The 13,926-nt window shown below is 35.9% G+C and overlaps 1 protein-coding gene across 1 annotated transcript; it reads left to right on the top strand.

Annotated features, from left to right (window-relative positions):
- The first annotated feature begins 7,928 nt into the window (after positions 1-7,928).
- LOC121780688 (ethylene-responsive transcription factor CRF2-like) lies at positions 7,929-9,286 on the top strand. Its single transcript, XM_042178320.1, has one exon. It carries the CDS (start codon positions 8,338-8,340, stop codon positions 9,175-9,177), a length of 840 nt encoding a protein of 279 aa, XP_042034254.1. The 5' UTR covers positions 7,929-8,337; the 3' UTR covers positions 9,178-9,286.
- Positions 9,287-13,926: the final 4,640 nt, after the last annotated feature.

The raw sequence follows: 13,926 nt of genomic DNA, 5'->3' as shown, positions 1-13,926 counted from the left end.
CTATACTCTTAGTCTCACAATAGATGTCACACTTTCCTTTTCAATTTGTCCCACAAACGATATCATATTTTTTTATTTGGAAAAAGTCCTCTCTCACATTAATATAAACATACTCCCTCCGTCCCATAATAGACGACACACTTGAGAAATGGCACAGGATTTTAGGAGATGTTGTTATGTGTGTTAGGTGGAGAGAGAAAATAATATACTCCCTCCGTCCTACCTCAAGTGATCAACTGTCCATTTTGGGTTGTCTCATCTCAAGTGATTGATTTCCTTTTTTAGCTAAAAACAAAACTTCAACCATCTCTTACTTTATTCTCTCTTTCTTATTTTATTCTCTCTCTATCTCTCTTATTTTTTCCTCTGTCATACTTTACTCTCTCTAATTTAACTCAATACATATCATTTTATTAATTCAAGTGCCGAAAAGAAATTCATCACATGAGATGGAACGGGGGGAGTATATATTTATCTTCATGTGTGAGGGGGCTTTTTCCATAAAAGAAAATGTGACATATTTTGTGGGACAAACTAAAAAGGAAAGTGTGACCAGGGGCGTATCTACATGTAATCAAAGAGGGGCAATTGCCCACCTCACGTTTTCCAGCTCATGTATTTATATACCTATTTTAAATTAATTTCTTTTAATCTTCTACTTAATGCCCCTCCTCAAAATTTTAAAATTCCTTCATATATAAATTTGCCCCATTTTCTATAAATTCCTAGCTCCGCCCCTGAGTGTGATATTTATTATGGGACAGAGGGGGTACTATTTTCTCTCTACACTCAACACACAAAATAAAATCTCATAAAATCTCATATTATTATCCAAGTGTGCCATCTATTATGGGACAAATGAAGTAATATTTTATAAGAACAAGTGGTCGATGGCCTGGGGGGGTTGGATTCTCTTATAGTGCAAAACAGCATGTTGTGTACCAAAACAAGAGGGTTTTGAAAGTTTCTATGGTTTTGATGCACATAATGAAGTTGTGCATGCATTGCAAATGATATTTTTCCTAGTGGTGGAATCGATGATTTTGATAGTAAGGCCACCTGCAACGCGTCACACGAGTGGCCCGTAATCCGTCACTAAGGGACGAGACGGGGGCGTGACGCGTTGCAGCGCCCTGTCTCGTCCCCAGCCCGCCACACGTTCCGTCCCGCCGTGACGGATGGCGAGACGTCTCGCCACGCGCCAGGGCGACATGGCGCGCTCCGGCACCATGCGTGACGCCCACTCGCCGATCCGCGAGTGGGCATCGTCACGCTGACGCAATAAATCAGTTTTTTTAAATTCGAATTAAAAAAAATTAAAAAATGAAAAATGGTAATATTACCGTTTTTTTTTTGTTTTTTTTACTCTATAAATACTCCTAATTCATCCTCATTTCAAACACAAATACACATCTCGCATGACGCCTCCCCTATACCAAGCCTATCTTGCCGGAATTGAGTTTATGGCAAGACAACTTGGTATTCCGCCTCCAGGTGGCTTCAATGCACCTCCACCGCCTTCGGGGGATGATTCGCCGGCGGAGTAGTTTTTTTATTCTCTATAAAATTGTATTTTAAATTATGTAATTTTTATTTTTTTAGGATTTTAATTATGTGTTTTTTTTGTTTTTTTTGAATTCTAAGTTGTATTTTTATTTTATGTTGTAATTTTATTTTATTTTTAATGAAGTGTGTTTTTATTAATTGAATTTGTTGGAAATAAAAATAAAAATTGAAATTGAATGAATAGTAATTTAAGGGACGGTTAAGGGACGACTAAGAGATGAAAGGTTCCCTTAATTAAGAGATGGAGTAAAAAAGTACAGTGGGGCCCATGAATAGTAATTTAAGGGAGAACGTTGTCACTTAAGGTCTTATTAGGTTTAAAACATGAACAAAGCATCTATATGGAGTATCATATTTTGATTTCTAATTTAAAGGATGATTTGCGAAAATATATTTATCTACTGCACATCGAAGGTAGCCATGGTGTTAATCTCTTAAACTAAGAAAAATTATTGTTTTGTATGATGCTTGTTCTTTAGTTGTAATCTATCTTGAGAAAAGGAAGGTAAGAAAATATGAAAAAAAAATTATCACATTTAATTATAGTGGTCTCAAAATAATATTTATGATATGAAATACAACAGAAATTAATATACAAACAAATAGAAAAACAGCAATTAATCCATGCTCAACTTCACGTCCAACCATTCTAAACCAAGAAATCACTTTAATTTTATCTTTTTACTAGCATCGTGATCGTTTGATGAAATTATTGATTTGATGTAGCTAATGAATATTAATTAATTTTGCCAATGGGGATCTAGATGAAAGATTTTGCATTGATTACAAGAAGGCCTATGAGCAAACTTAATCTGGAATTAAAGAATTAATTTGTTGGAAGGGATATTTATTATGGGTTGAGGGATAAGAAATTTGGGTGATAATGATACAACCTCGTTATATTGGGATTGAGCACACACGCTTGAGATCAAAAGGAAGATAAAATCTAGTTGAAGTGCTAGAGGGCGATTTCTGCCAGAACCAGGAAATGTGAATAATTTGTTTATTATTTCTCGATTGTTGAAAATACTGTAGAATTCTATTATTTATAGAATTCTAAACTCGAAGACTATCTTGCTAACCAAGCAAGATAAATAAATTAAAAGCTTACAAAAGATATGGAAAATAAATAAGGATAACTAACTAAAATAAAAAATACTGAATTAAATAAAATCAAGAAATGTATATTGGAAATGATCTTCGGGAAGATTTGCTAAATCGAGGACCCTATCATATAAGTATGTGTAGTAGAAGCACTATTAGGCCATCCACAACGCTGTCTCTATACCGTCTCTTAAACCGTCTCTTAACTACTATTTGAGCACTATTTGAGGGCCCCACTGTCCTTTTTTCCTCCATCTCTTAACTAAGAGACGGAACCTGCAACGCTCCGTCTCTTAACCGTCTCTATACCGTCTCTTAATTACTATTCATTCAATTTAATTTATAATTTTTTTTAAAACCCAATTCAATTTAAACAAACACACTTTATTAAAATTAAAACAATATTACAACTTAACATTAAAAAAAACGAAGACATAATTAAAATTCTAAAAAAATAAAAATGACATAATTTAATCTTCTCCGCCAAAGTTTTCCCAAATGTGCTCAATTAGATCCTCTTGGAGTTGGGTGTGGGCGCTAGAGTCGCGTGTCCTTGCCCGAATAGCCAACCGTTCTTGTATAGATGGATGCGCTCCACTTCGTGGCGGACTACTTGCGGTTGAGCTTCCGGGGGATTCGGGGTCGAACCAATTTCCGGCATCGGGTCCTTCGTCTCGGACAATCATGTTGTGCAAGATTATGCACGTATACATGATGTCGACCATGCTCTCCATGAACCACGAACGAGCCGGGGCTTTGATGATGTTGAAGCGCGCTTGGAGAACCCCGAACGCCCTCTCCACATCCTTGCGCGCAGCCTCCTGCTTCTGCGCAAAAAGAGCCTGCTTTGGGTTCGCTGGCCTGCCGCACGTCTTCACGAAGGTCGGCCACTTCGGGTAGATGCCGTCGGCGAGATAGTACCCCATTTTATACCGCCGGTTGTTGGCGACGAAGTTGATGGCCGGCGCTTTACCATCCAAAACTTCGGTAAAGAGGTCGGACTGTTGGAGCACGTTTACGTCGTTGTTCGAGCCAGGGACCCCGAAGTACGCGTGCCAGATCCAAAGTCGGTAGTCGGCAACGGCCTCGAGTACAACGGTTGGGTGGGTGCCTTTGTGGCCGCTCGTGTAGGAACCCCTCCAAGCCACCGGGCAATTCTTCCATTGCCAGTGCATGCAATCGACACTGCCAAGCATCCCGGGGAATCCGTGCACTTGTTCGTGCAGGTTGAGGAGGAACTGACAATCCTCCGTGGTTGGCCTCCGGAGAAATTCGTCACTGAAGGCTGCCCGGACGCCTCTGCAGAAGTTGAGCAAGCACAAGCGCCCAGTGCTGTCTCCGATGTGCAGGTATTCGTCGAATATGTCGGCCGTTTGTCCAGTCGCAAGCTGCCGGATGGCTGCAGTACATTTCTGCAGCGTCGTGTGGCTGGGACGACCGACCGCGTCGAACCCTTCTCGGAAGAACTCCTCCCTGGCCGCCAAAGTATTCGCTATGTGGAGAAATAGCGGTTTCTGCATGCGGAAACGGCGACGGAAATAGGTATCTCCCCAAATCGGGTTATCGCAGAAGTAGTCGCGTACTAACCGTGCGGCGGCTTCCTCCCGGTTCCGATTGATGTACTTCCGGGAGCGTCGTGGGGGTGGTGCGGCTTCCTCCGCCTCTCGTCGTCGATCTTCTTCGAGTGATTGTTCCATTAATTGGCGCATTTGCTCAAAAGGATCCATTTGTTTGAGTTGATTGAAGATGGAAATTGGAGTGATAGAGAGGATTTGAGAGGAATAGATGTGTGTTTGTGTTTGAAATGAGTATGGAATAGAATTATTTATAGAGTAAAAAAATTAAAAATTTAAAAAATGAAAATAAATATTTAACGGTAATATTACCGTTTGAAAAAAAAAAAAATTTTTTATTAAAAATCGATTTTTTTTTTAAAAAAATGAATTATTGCGTCATCAGTGACGACGCCCACTCGCGGGCCAGCGAGTGGGCGTCACGCACGCATGGGGACGTGCCACGTGTCTCGGGCGCGTGGCGAGACAGCTCGTCTCGTGTCTCTCCGAGACGAGACGCGAGCCCGGCGCGAGACGCGTTGTGGATGGTCTTATGCCAATGAAAATCTAATAATCATTGATGGAAGACACCGATATCTTGGTGCATACTAAATGATAGTATTAATTGTGAACACCCAAAGCATTAAATCTTGTAATAAATCTAATACCTAAAGACTGAAATTTGAATTCATTTTATATAGCAGTAGTATACTAACTGTACGGTCGCAATTACGGCTGAAACCAATAAATTCTCTCATTTTCACATCTGACATATTATATGTAGATGTTCGCTTATGTATACAGACATATCTTATGCATTAGTTACTTAAACTAGGGCTGTAAATTTAATTCTCAAAGTTCCGGGTATCCAAAACCTGAATTTACGGATTCGGGTATGGTTTCGAATAATTGGTGTAGAAAGTTTTTGGATTTTAGGTACCCAAACGGGTAGTGGCAGATTTAAGGGGTAGTAGGGGTCGGCCTCTCCCTCCCGACCGTCTCGAGAATCTACATATTTACTAGAGTCGAGCCAAAAATAGCATATCCCCCGTGTGTATATATTTATAGTATTGTTAGTGAAGAATGAGGTCCACCTTATCAGAGAGAAAAAGTTACTAATAATAGGAGATATTTTTATGGGATATAACATAATGGAAAATGTCCTTATTTTTATGGGATGGATAGAGTATAAATTTAATAGGCCACTTCTTATATGACCATTTGATTATGAATTTCTATCATAAGGTATTAGAGCGGGTCTTCGACTGTGAAATGAATTTAACTAATCCCCAATGGTATATCGAGACTGAAACTAAAAATTGATTGCCCAACGGTATATTTGGACTTGAAAATTTGGATCAATTCGATAGAACGCTACTATATAAATCTAATGGTCAGTTGGTCACTTCTTATATCACTAATGAATCTTAGGATAAAAGTCTATGGAATTATGTCAATCTCAAGCTCACATTGCTTTTAAACAATGTCTTCCCCGCAAGAATAACTCCAAAATGATGATTTTCTTACAAACTAATCTCTTGAGTGAGTTGCACGATGAAAAAAGAGTCTAACATTATGTATTGTATACCCGCTACTGATAAGTAATCCAAAAACTCTGCATAGAGATATTCACCCTCACGATCAAATTATAAACACTTGATAGTTTTAATATGAATGTTCTCGACAAGTGCCCTGAATTCCTTGAATTTCTTATAGGATTCTGAATTGAAAAAAAGACAGAAATATAAATTACATATAAAATTTCAATTAACAAGCATAATTTAAAAAAAAATCTGAGCATATAATCTAACTCTAATACCAATTGGTGGGGATATACCGATGATCCTCGTTCCAATGGTCTCACATGATGATTTCTGAAAATTCATAAGTTATCTCACGGAATTAACTATATTTTCTATACTGCAATTAGGCATGAAGGCGATTAGATAAAAATATATCATAGGCATACAGCATACTCCTAAGGATCAAGAATAACATTTTATTCAAATTTTCTTTATGTAGACAAGGACTTGCAATTCCGATCACTCCATTAGTTGGATTCAAACTCAAATCTTGCCAATTACTCTTACTCAAAGGTTCGATAATTGCGCGTGCAATAATAAACTTCTAAACCTAGGGAATTTTATTATTCCTTTGACCGAGAATTTAAAGTACTCACTTCAACCCCCATTTAAAGACATACAAGATATTTTTGATTTGATACGAGTTTTAAAAAATTATTTGACTTTATAAAAAAAATTAGTTACAAAATTAATAAAATGTATGTTCCATTTATATATATTAATTTTATAATAGAATTAGATTATGATGAGTTAGTGAAATACTTCCTCTTTCCCACAAGAATATACACTTCACTAATAATACTTTAATTACTTTTTCTCTCTACCTCTCTCTTATTTTCCTAATTTTACATTAAAACTCGTGTCGAACCCAAAATGCATATTCTTTGGAGACAGAGGGAGTACGAGATTTACTTATTTAAAATAAAAAAATTTATTGTATTTTTAAATATCAGACCGTCCAAAATAACAAAATATTTTAGATTTTAGCAGACAAAGAGAACACCTCATAACATTTTATATTCGACTAAAAAGCCATTTTAATTACACAAACATCAATCATCTTCGAAACAGAAAACATTGAGGGAGAAAGCCAATTTAATTATAGACATTTAAGAGGAATGATTATTCCTTTTTAGTCAAAGATAAACTGACGAGTAGCAAACCCATTTATTCTGATTCACCAATATGCAATTTAAATCAAATATTCTGTCCGATATTTCAAGAGTTTAGAGTTGACGTTTTCATAATTTTAGTTTAGCACTACATATGGATTTTGGAAAATAAGCACTTCCTCCTTCCCATTCCATTCCATCCCATTCTAAGCATGAGCAGTAGTAAATTTTTTTCTTTTCAGGATATTATATTAAAATAATAGGTTTCTCAAATACTTTTTACATTTTTTTTCTCTAGATTCTAAAAAACGACGCTGCATAAAATATTGTGTTGAATACAGAACACTTGGCTTATAATACTAAGACGAAAAGAATATTTTCATTTATCAAAGATTCATTAATTAAACACACCATCTCAAAATGAAATTTTAATATGGATGAACTAATAATTTTTATTTTTTTCGTACAATGACACTAGAGTTATGAAAACTCAAAAAGGTGAGTTGTGAAAACTAAAAAGGGCGTTCGTTTTACAAAATTGTATCTTGAGATTAAATATGTAATATGTATGATTTATGAGATTTAATCTCATAACTTAAATTTAGATATATAATAATGGAATGATTAGTAATAATAGTAAAAGTCTTCCAATTGAAATAATCTCACAACTCAATACTAAATTATATTTTAATATTATTTTATCTAGAAACGGAATACCAACATAAAGTTATTATATCCAGAGTTAAACTGAATCAACGAAAATAGGGAAAAAAATATATACTCCCCATACAGCCATTTTGTGTAAAATCCTCAAATCTACCCACCCGACATTAGGTGTGAGGGTACACGTGTCATAATCCCAGACCCCATTAAATGCGGCGGCTGGTTTTAGAATATCTCCCTAACTTATAATTTAACTATTCTTAAAATTATAATTAAACATGTTTGAGAAAGTTTAAATTTCTAATAAATCTACATATTCTGAGCTATCGGATCCTATAAAATAGTGGCCTCTTCGCGCTCTCCACCTTGCCTCAACCCAACTTTCCTCTCTCACACAAACACTCTCTGTTGGGGGAAGAGAAAATCAAAGGAATCCGAGTTCTGGTCTTGGTTGTACTTGTACTCAAATTAGATAAACAAAAACCAACGGAAATTACAATACTCCCATTTCCATTTGTGTTATCTTCTTCTGCCTACATTCTCTGTTCCCTTTTCTTCACCACTTTACCTCTCTCTGTTTTTCAACTACTTTTTCCTTGTCAATATACCCATATTTTCACCCCCTTTTTCCCTGTGCCTCAATACTTGTCTCTTTAACGTTTCGCTTTCTCTTTATTCTCAAAGAATCTCTCAATTCTCCTTTATTTTCAATGCAAATCTAAACAAAAAGGGGGAAAAAAGTCCTCTGTTTCTGAGATGCAAGAACAGAAAACAATGTTTTCTACAACCAGGGTTAAGTACATCACCACCAGGAGGCGGGAAAATCCAATTTCCGGCGGAAAAACTGTTTTTCCGGCGAGGACGGTGCGCTTCTCCGTCGCCGACCCCGACGCCACCGACTCCTCCAGCGACGACGAAGAGAGAGGCTTCAGTGTGAAGCGCCGAAGAGTCAGAAAATTCATCAACGAGGTCAGAATCCAGCCCTACTGCAGAGACGGCGCCGCCGCCGTCAAGATAAGCCGCCCCCGCCGCCCCCGGATGAAGAAGTTCCGCGGCGTGCGGCAGCGGCCGTGGGGGAAATGGGCGGCGGAGATTCGCGACCCACGGCGGCGCGTGAGGCTGTGGCTCGGCACCTACGACACGGCGGAAGAAGCCGCTATGGTGTACGACCACGCGGCTGTCCAGCTGCGTGGCCCCGACGCGCTCACCAACTTCTCCACTCCGGGTCACAACACGCCCGAGTCGCCCAAGTCTGTGCTACGGTTCGTTTCCGTGGCTGACTCCCAAGCGGAAGCCGAGCCTGAAACCGAACCCGAGGAGTCGTCTTGTGCTTTCCCCAAAACCGTCGGGAAAGATGCCGAGAGCTTGTCGAATTTCGCGATATTTCCCCCGAGCGACGATATTTTCGCCGAGTTTAACTTGTTTGACGAAGCCGGTTTCTTAGGCGACATTTTGGGTGTGGATTTCAGCAGCAGCAGCGATTTGCTTATCGGGTCAAGTACAGATTTCGGGCTCGGGTCATTCAGCGGGCAAACCGACGACTTCTTCCATGAGTTTGGAGATATATTCGGGTCGGATCCACTAGTTGCACTTTGAGTATTTTAACTTAGAATTTTTGTTGATTTCTTCGGCAGTTTTGGTTAATTAGTGTTTTATTTTATTTATTTGTGAGGTAAATTCGAATGTTTATTGTGCTAATAATTAATCTTCGCTTATTAGCTCCTGAAAATTTTCATGCTATTTTTGTGTTATTTAATTCATAAAAACGATTTGAGGAAAGATTTTTATCTTAATAAGAGGGAAATCACGTGACTTGCGAAGTTATCAATTAGGTGAGAGAAAGAAATGGAATGAATAGCAATAGCATAAAGTCTCAATGAAAACAAAGATACACGTGGTTAATTCAGATAGTTTGCCTACCCTTAATCTGTCACATTATTTATCACAGCGAATCAGATGCTGTAATTGGCATTTAAATTTATATTGTCCTTTGCCACGCTACTTCTATTACCATCAAATAAATTATGACCATAGACAGTTGCAATGGTACTAAATAGAGGAGGCATTATTACCACTAGTGTTGCGCAAAATTGACCACATCTCGACCTCTGTAGTTGCATTATTACTCTCCATTCTCTCTATGTCCGTGCAATGTTATCCATTTTATTTTATTTTTCAATTTTGATAAATAAAACACACTTTCCACTAACTCATTACACTCATATTTTATTATAAAACTAATATATAAATGTGGAACCCACATTCTACTAACTTTTTCCACTCACTTTTCTTCACATTTCTTAAAACTCGTGCCGAGTCAAACATGAACAACATTTCACAGACGGAGGGAGTATATGCAAATCTCTATTATTGAATAGAGTATATCAGTATATGTGACAATAATTAGACTAATCATTGTAACCTATAATTAGGGCGGGGAAAAATACCGAAATACCTTAATAACGGTCATATCGTACCGAAAACATATCATTTTTCTGCATACCAAGATTTTTGGTACGATATGATACTCAGTTTGGTAACGATATGAATTTTCATATACTACGGTATACTGCGACATCCGAAATTCAGTATATACCGTAAATTAAGATATGTACCGTAAATTAAGGTATGTACCGTAAAATATAAATATAATTATATATAAAATATATTTTTTATATTTTTAAATTGTAAGTTCTATTGTGAAAGATAAATTTAATTATGAATAAAATATACTATTTAATATATTTTTAAAATTATAAATAATGTTCTAAAAATTCAAATATTTTATTTTCTTGATGTTGAAAGTCAGGTATACTGCAAGTACGATATACAGAACTTCGGTAAGGTATACCGAAAATGAGGTATGGTATCAATATGAAAATAAGTTATACCGAAGTTCGGTACACCGGAAATTTTGTTAAGGTAAAGGTATGATTTTTTCGCATACCGAATTTACTATAAGGTATACGAGATGGTGGTTTCGGTAAGATATACAGTACCTACCCACCCCTACCTACATTGAAATACTGCCAGTACTATTGAAGGAAAATAAGTACTCCCCATAATATATGACATACTTGGAGAATGATACGGAATTTTAGGAGATGTTGTTTTGTGTGTTAGGTGGTGAGAGAAAATAGTATATTTATATTAATGTAATGTGAGAGAGTTTTTTCCAAAAAAAGAAGTGTGACATCTTTTGTGGGATAAACTAAAAAGGAAAGTGTGACATCTACAATGGGACGGAGGGATCACTATGTTAGCATAAACATATGAGTTTATGTCAATTTTATTTCTTCTAATTTTGATAAAGGTCAACAAATCATGCTCCATATTCGTAAACAATTTTCCATTTCCCCTTTACTGGATATAAACTAATAAAATAAAAAACTGTATAGTTCATTATTTGTTCAATATAAAATTAAAAAAATACTAGCAATGTTGTAACATTTTCATAAAAGAAGCAATTAGATGCATGCCCAAATCAAATTTTCATGCTTTTAAACACGAGATATACACCATTACTCATGAAAATTTACGTGGTGTCACGCTTTAAGTGTTCCTTTATTTCCACTTAGAGACATGAAAATTTCAAAATGCATGTTTTATGATGTTTACTTATCTAGAATTCAATGGATTTATATTTCCATGGCACTCCGGAGCAGGTGGGTAGAGACGCGCCGCCGTGCCAAAGTAGGGGCGGATCCGGCTGAACAGATTCAAAACCGTTCCATGATCAGGTGGTTAATTAGTGTAAACTCGACTAGATAGAATATCGATTCACAATCAATTAACCACTCAAAATGATCGATCTAGTCCGATTTTTAAAACATTGGATTAAATGTTCTTATCAGTTCCTATCTAGCTAGTCTTATCATATTGGGATGGATTATCCTGAAACTTGCATTTTTTGTGATCGTGATAGTATAGTACATATAGGAAATGTTCGGTTGGCAAGATTATATCTTATGATAATTAGTCATAGTCGCTAAAATAATCTCACAACTTAGTCCTAGAGGGATACTTATATGATAATGAGTCATGTCAACCGAACGATACCATAAAGTTGTTACAATTACAATACATAAAAAATCGCCTCTTATGGGATTAGAACATTGACCCTGCATTCATCTAGGAAGGCGATCTATGCATTCCCTATAAACTTTTTTAGTTGAATGGTCGAAAATATTTAGGGCTTCTCAAGTGAACCCTCTCCTATATTAACGAGTTCAAGAAATATTCTATATTCTATAAATAGGAGATGGGAAAAAAGTAGGTGAATCAAGTTGAGAAATAAAGTAAGATATCCACAAACAGAAAGGAGGAGGAAATAATGGTGTGTTTGACGACATTTTTGTTTGGGACACTGTAATGTAAGAAAAGAATGGTGCTGAGTATTGCAAGTATAAACGGTTGAGCGTATTGAGTGATACACGTTGGGACCCTTCACTCTTGTGTTCAGTATGGTTAGGAAATTTTAAACATTAATTTCAGGCTTATAAATTATAACCAAAGAGTGTTTAAATTTGTTTATATTAATATTTAATTTTGTTTATTTTACAAATAAGAATCCTTTTGTATAAATTTTTAATAAAATATGATAAAAAAATTGTTTACTTTTAACACTCCCCCGTCCCACTCTAAAGTAAAACATTTTTATTTCGGCACGAGATTTTATGTAGTGTTGTTTTGTGAGTAAATTGGAAAAAAATAAAGTAAGAGAAGTAAAAAGTAGAGATAGTGATATTTCTATATTTAGAGATGTATCATTTAAAGTGGAACGTCCAAAAAAAAAGAAAATGTTTCAATTATAGTGGTAGGGAGAGAGTAATAATACTTCCTCCGTCCCACAAGAATATGCACTTTGGATTGAGCATGAGTTTTAATGTACAATTGGTAAAGCAAGAGAGATGTAGAAAGAAAAACTAATTAAAGTATTATTAGTAGATAATGAGTCCATCATATTAGAAAGAAAAGAGTTTTTAAAATTAGAAAGTGCATATTATTGTGGGAAGGAGAGAATATGATCGTATGAATCATAGGATATATATTTACATTGTTATACGTGCTCCTATTTTATGTTATCATTAACTAGCTACTGTGACTACGACAATGGAAAATGGTTATAATTAGAAAGTTGTAAATGAAGTATAATAGCAGCCAAACACGCATTATACATAGAAGCATGTAATAAGAAATATAAAGTCATACTACCGGGTGATGTTCAAGGAAACGCACGTGTACTCCCTCCGTCTTAAAGAAGATGACCTATTTATTGGGCGGCATGGAAATTTATGTAATTTTATTATGTATGTGAAGTGGAAAGAGTAAAGTAAGAGAAATGTAATAAATTAGAGAAAAAAATATTTCTATTTTTAGTAATTGATCATCTTGGTTGGGACAAATCGAAAAAAGGAAAGTGGGTAATTTTTAATGGGATAGAGAGAGTAGCAAATATTGAATTCGTATAGCTTAGTTGGTAAGATGTTTATTTCATTCAATAGACTAGAGGATCAAATCTTTAAGAGGGAAAATGAGAAATCGTTATTGACCTTGTTAAGTATCGATCTCAATATTTGGTACTCCTCCGTCCCAACTAGGTTGAGACAAATTTTTTAGGCACAGAAATTAAAAAATTCTGTTCAAAAGTAGGGGAGATGAATAAAGTAGGAAATATAAAAAGAGCGTAAAGTAGATGGTGGAATCAAGTAAGAATGATTGGATGTTTTGTTTTTTGTTAAAAAGAAAATGACTCAACTTAGGTAGAACGCTTCAACTTAATTAGGATGGATGGAGTATTTTATTGCAACAGTCATGGGAACGAAGTCAAAATTTAGAAGCTAAGTTATTTTTATTTCACATTCCTTTAATACACTCCTAATGACTTAATGAGTTCATATAGATTATAGAGTGTGTTGTGAGTGTAAGCACATTCAATTTCGAAGCGAGTTATCTTAATTTTCTCATCCCATTAATAAAATGAGATTATAAAGTGTTGTGAATGGAGAAATTTTGAGAATATTCACAACAAACGTTGAGTCTCATCCTATCGCTTATTCATGCGTCCACATTGACTTTCCCCTTCATATTTTAACACCCACAGCAGAGGAAATTGACATTTTCCTTCTCTTATCACCATGCGTGTGTCATGTGTCTTATTTTTTATTTTATTTTCTTATTTTATACTCTCTCCGTTCTATATAGTATATTCCTAGATTCTCCACTAACTCGTTCCTCAAAGGCATGCACCATTACTTCAATTTTGTATCATTCGATTGAAAACGATGTTCTATTTAGTAACATCATGTACATTTGCTATCAAACACAATATCAATTAAGTTCTCA

The sequence above is a fragment of the Salvia splendens genome, chromosome 20, assembly GCF_004379255.2.
Source record: "Salvia splendens isolate huo1 chromosome 20, SspV2, whole genome shotgun sequence".
Lineage (NCBI taxonomy): Eukaryota > Viridiplantae > Streptophyta > Magnoliopsida > Lamiales > Lamiaceae > Salvia > Salvia splendens.
Note: the sequence above shows the minus strand (reverse complement) of the source record. Positions and strands in the feature narration are given on the sequence as shown.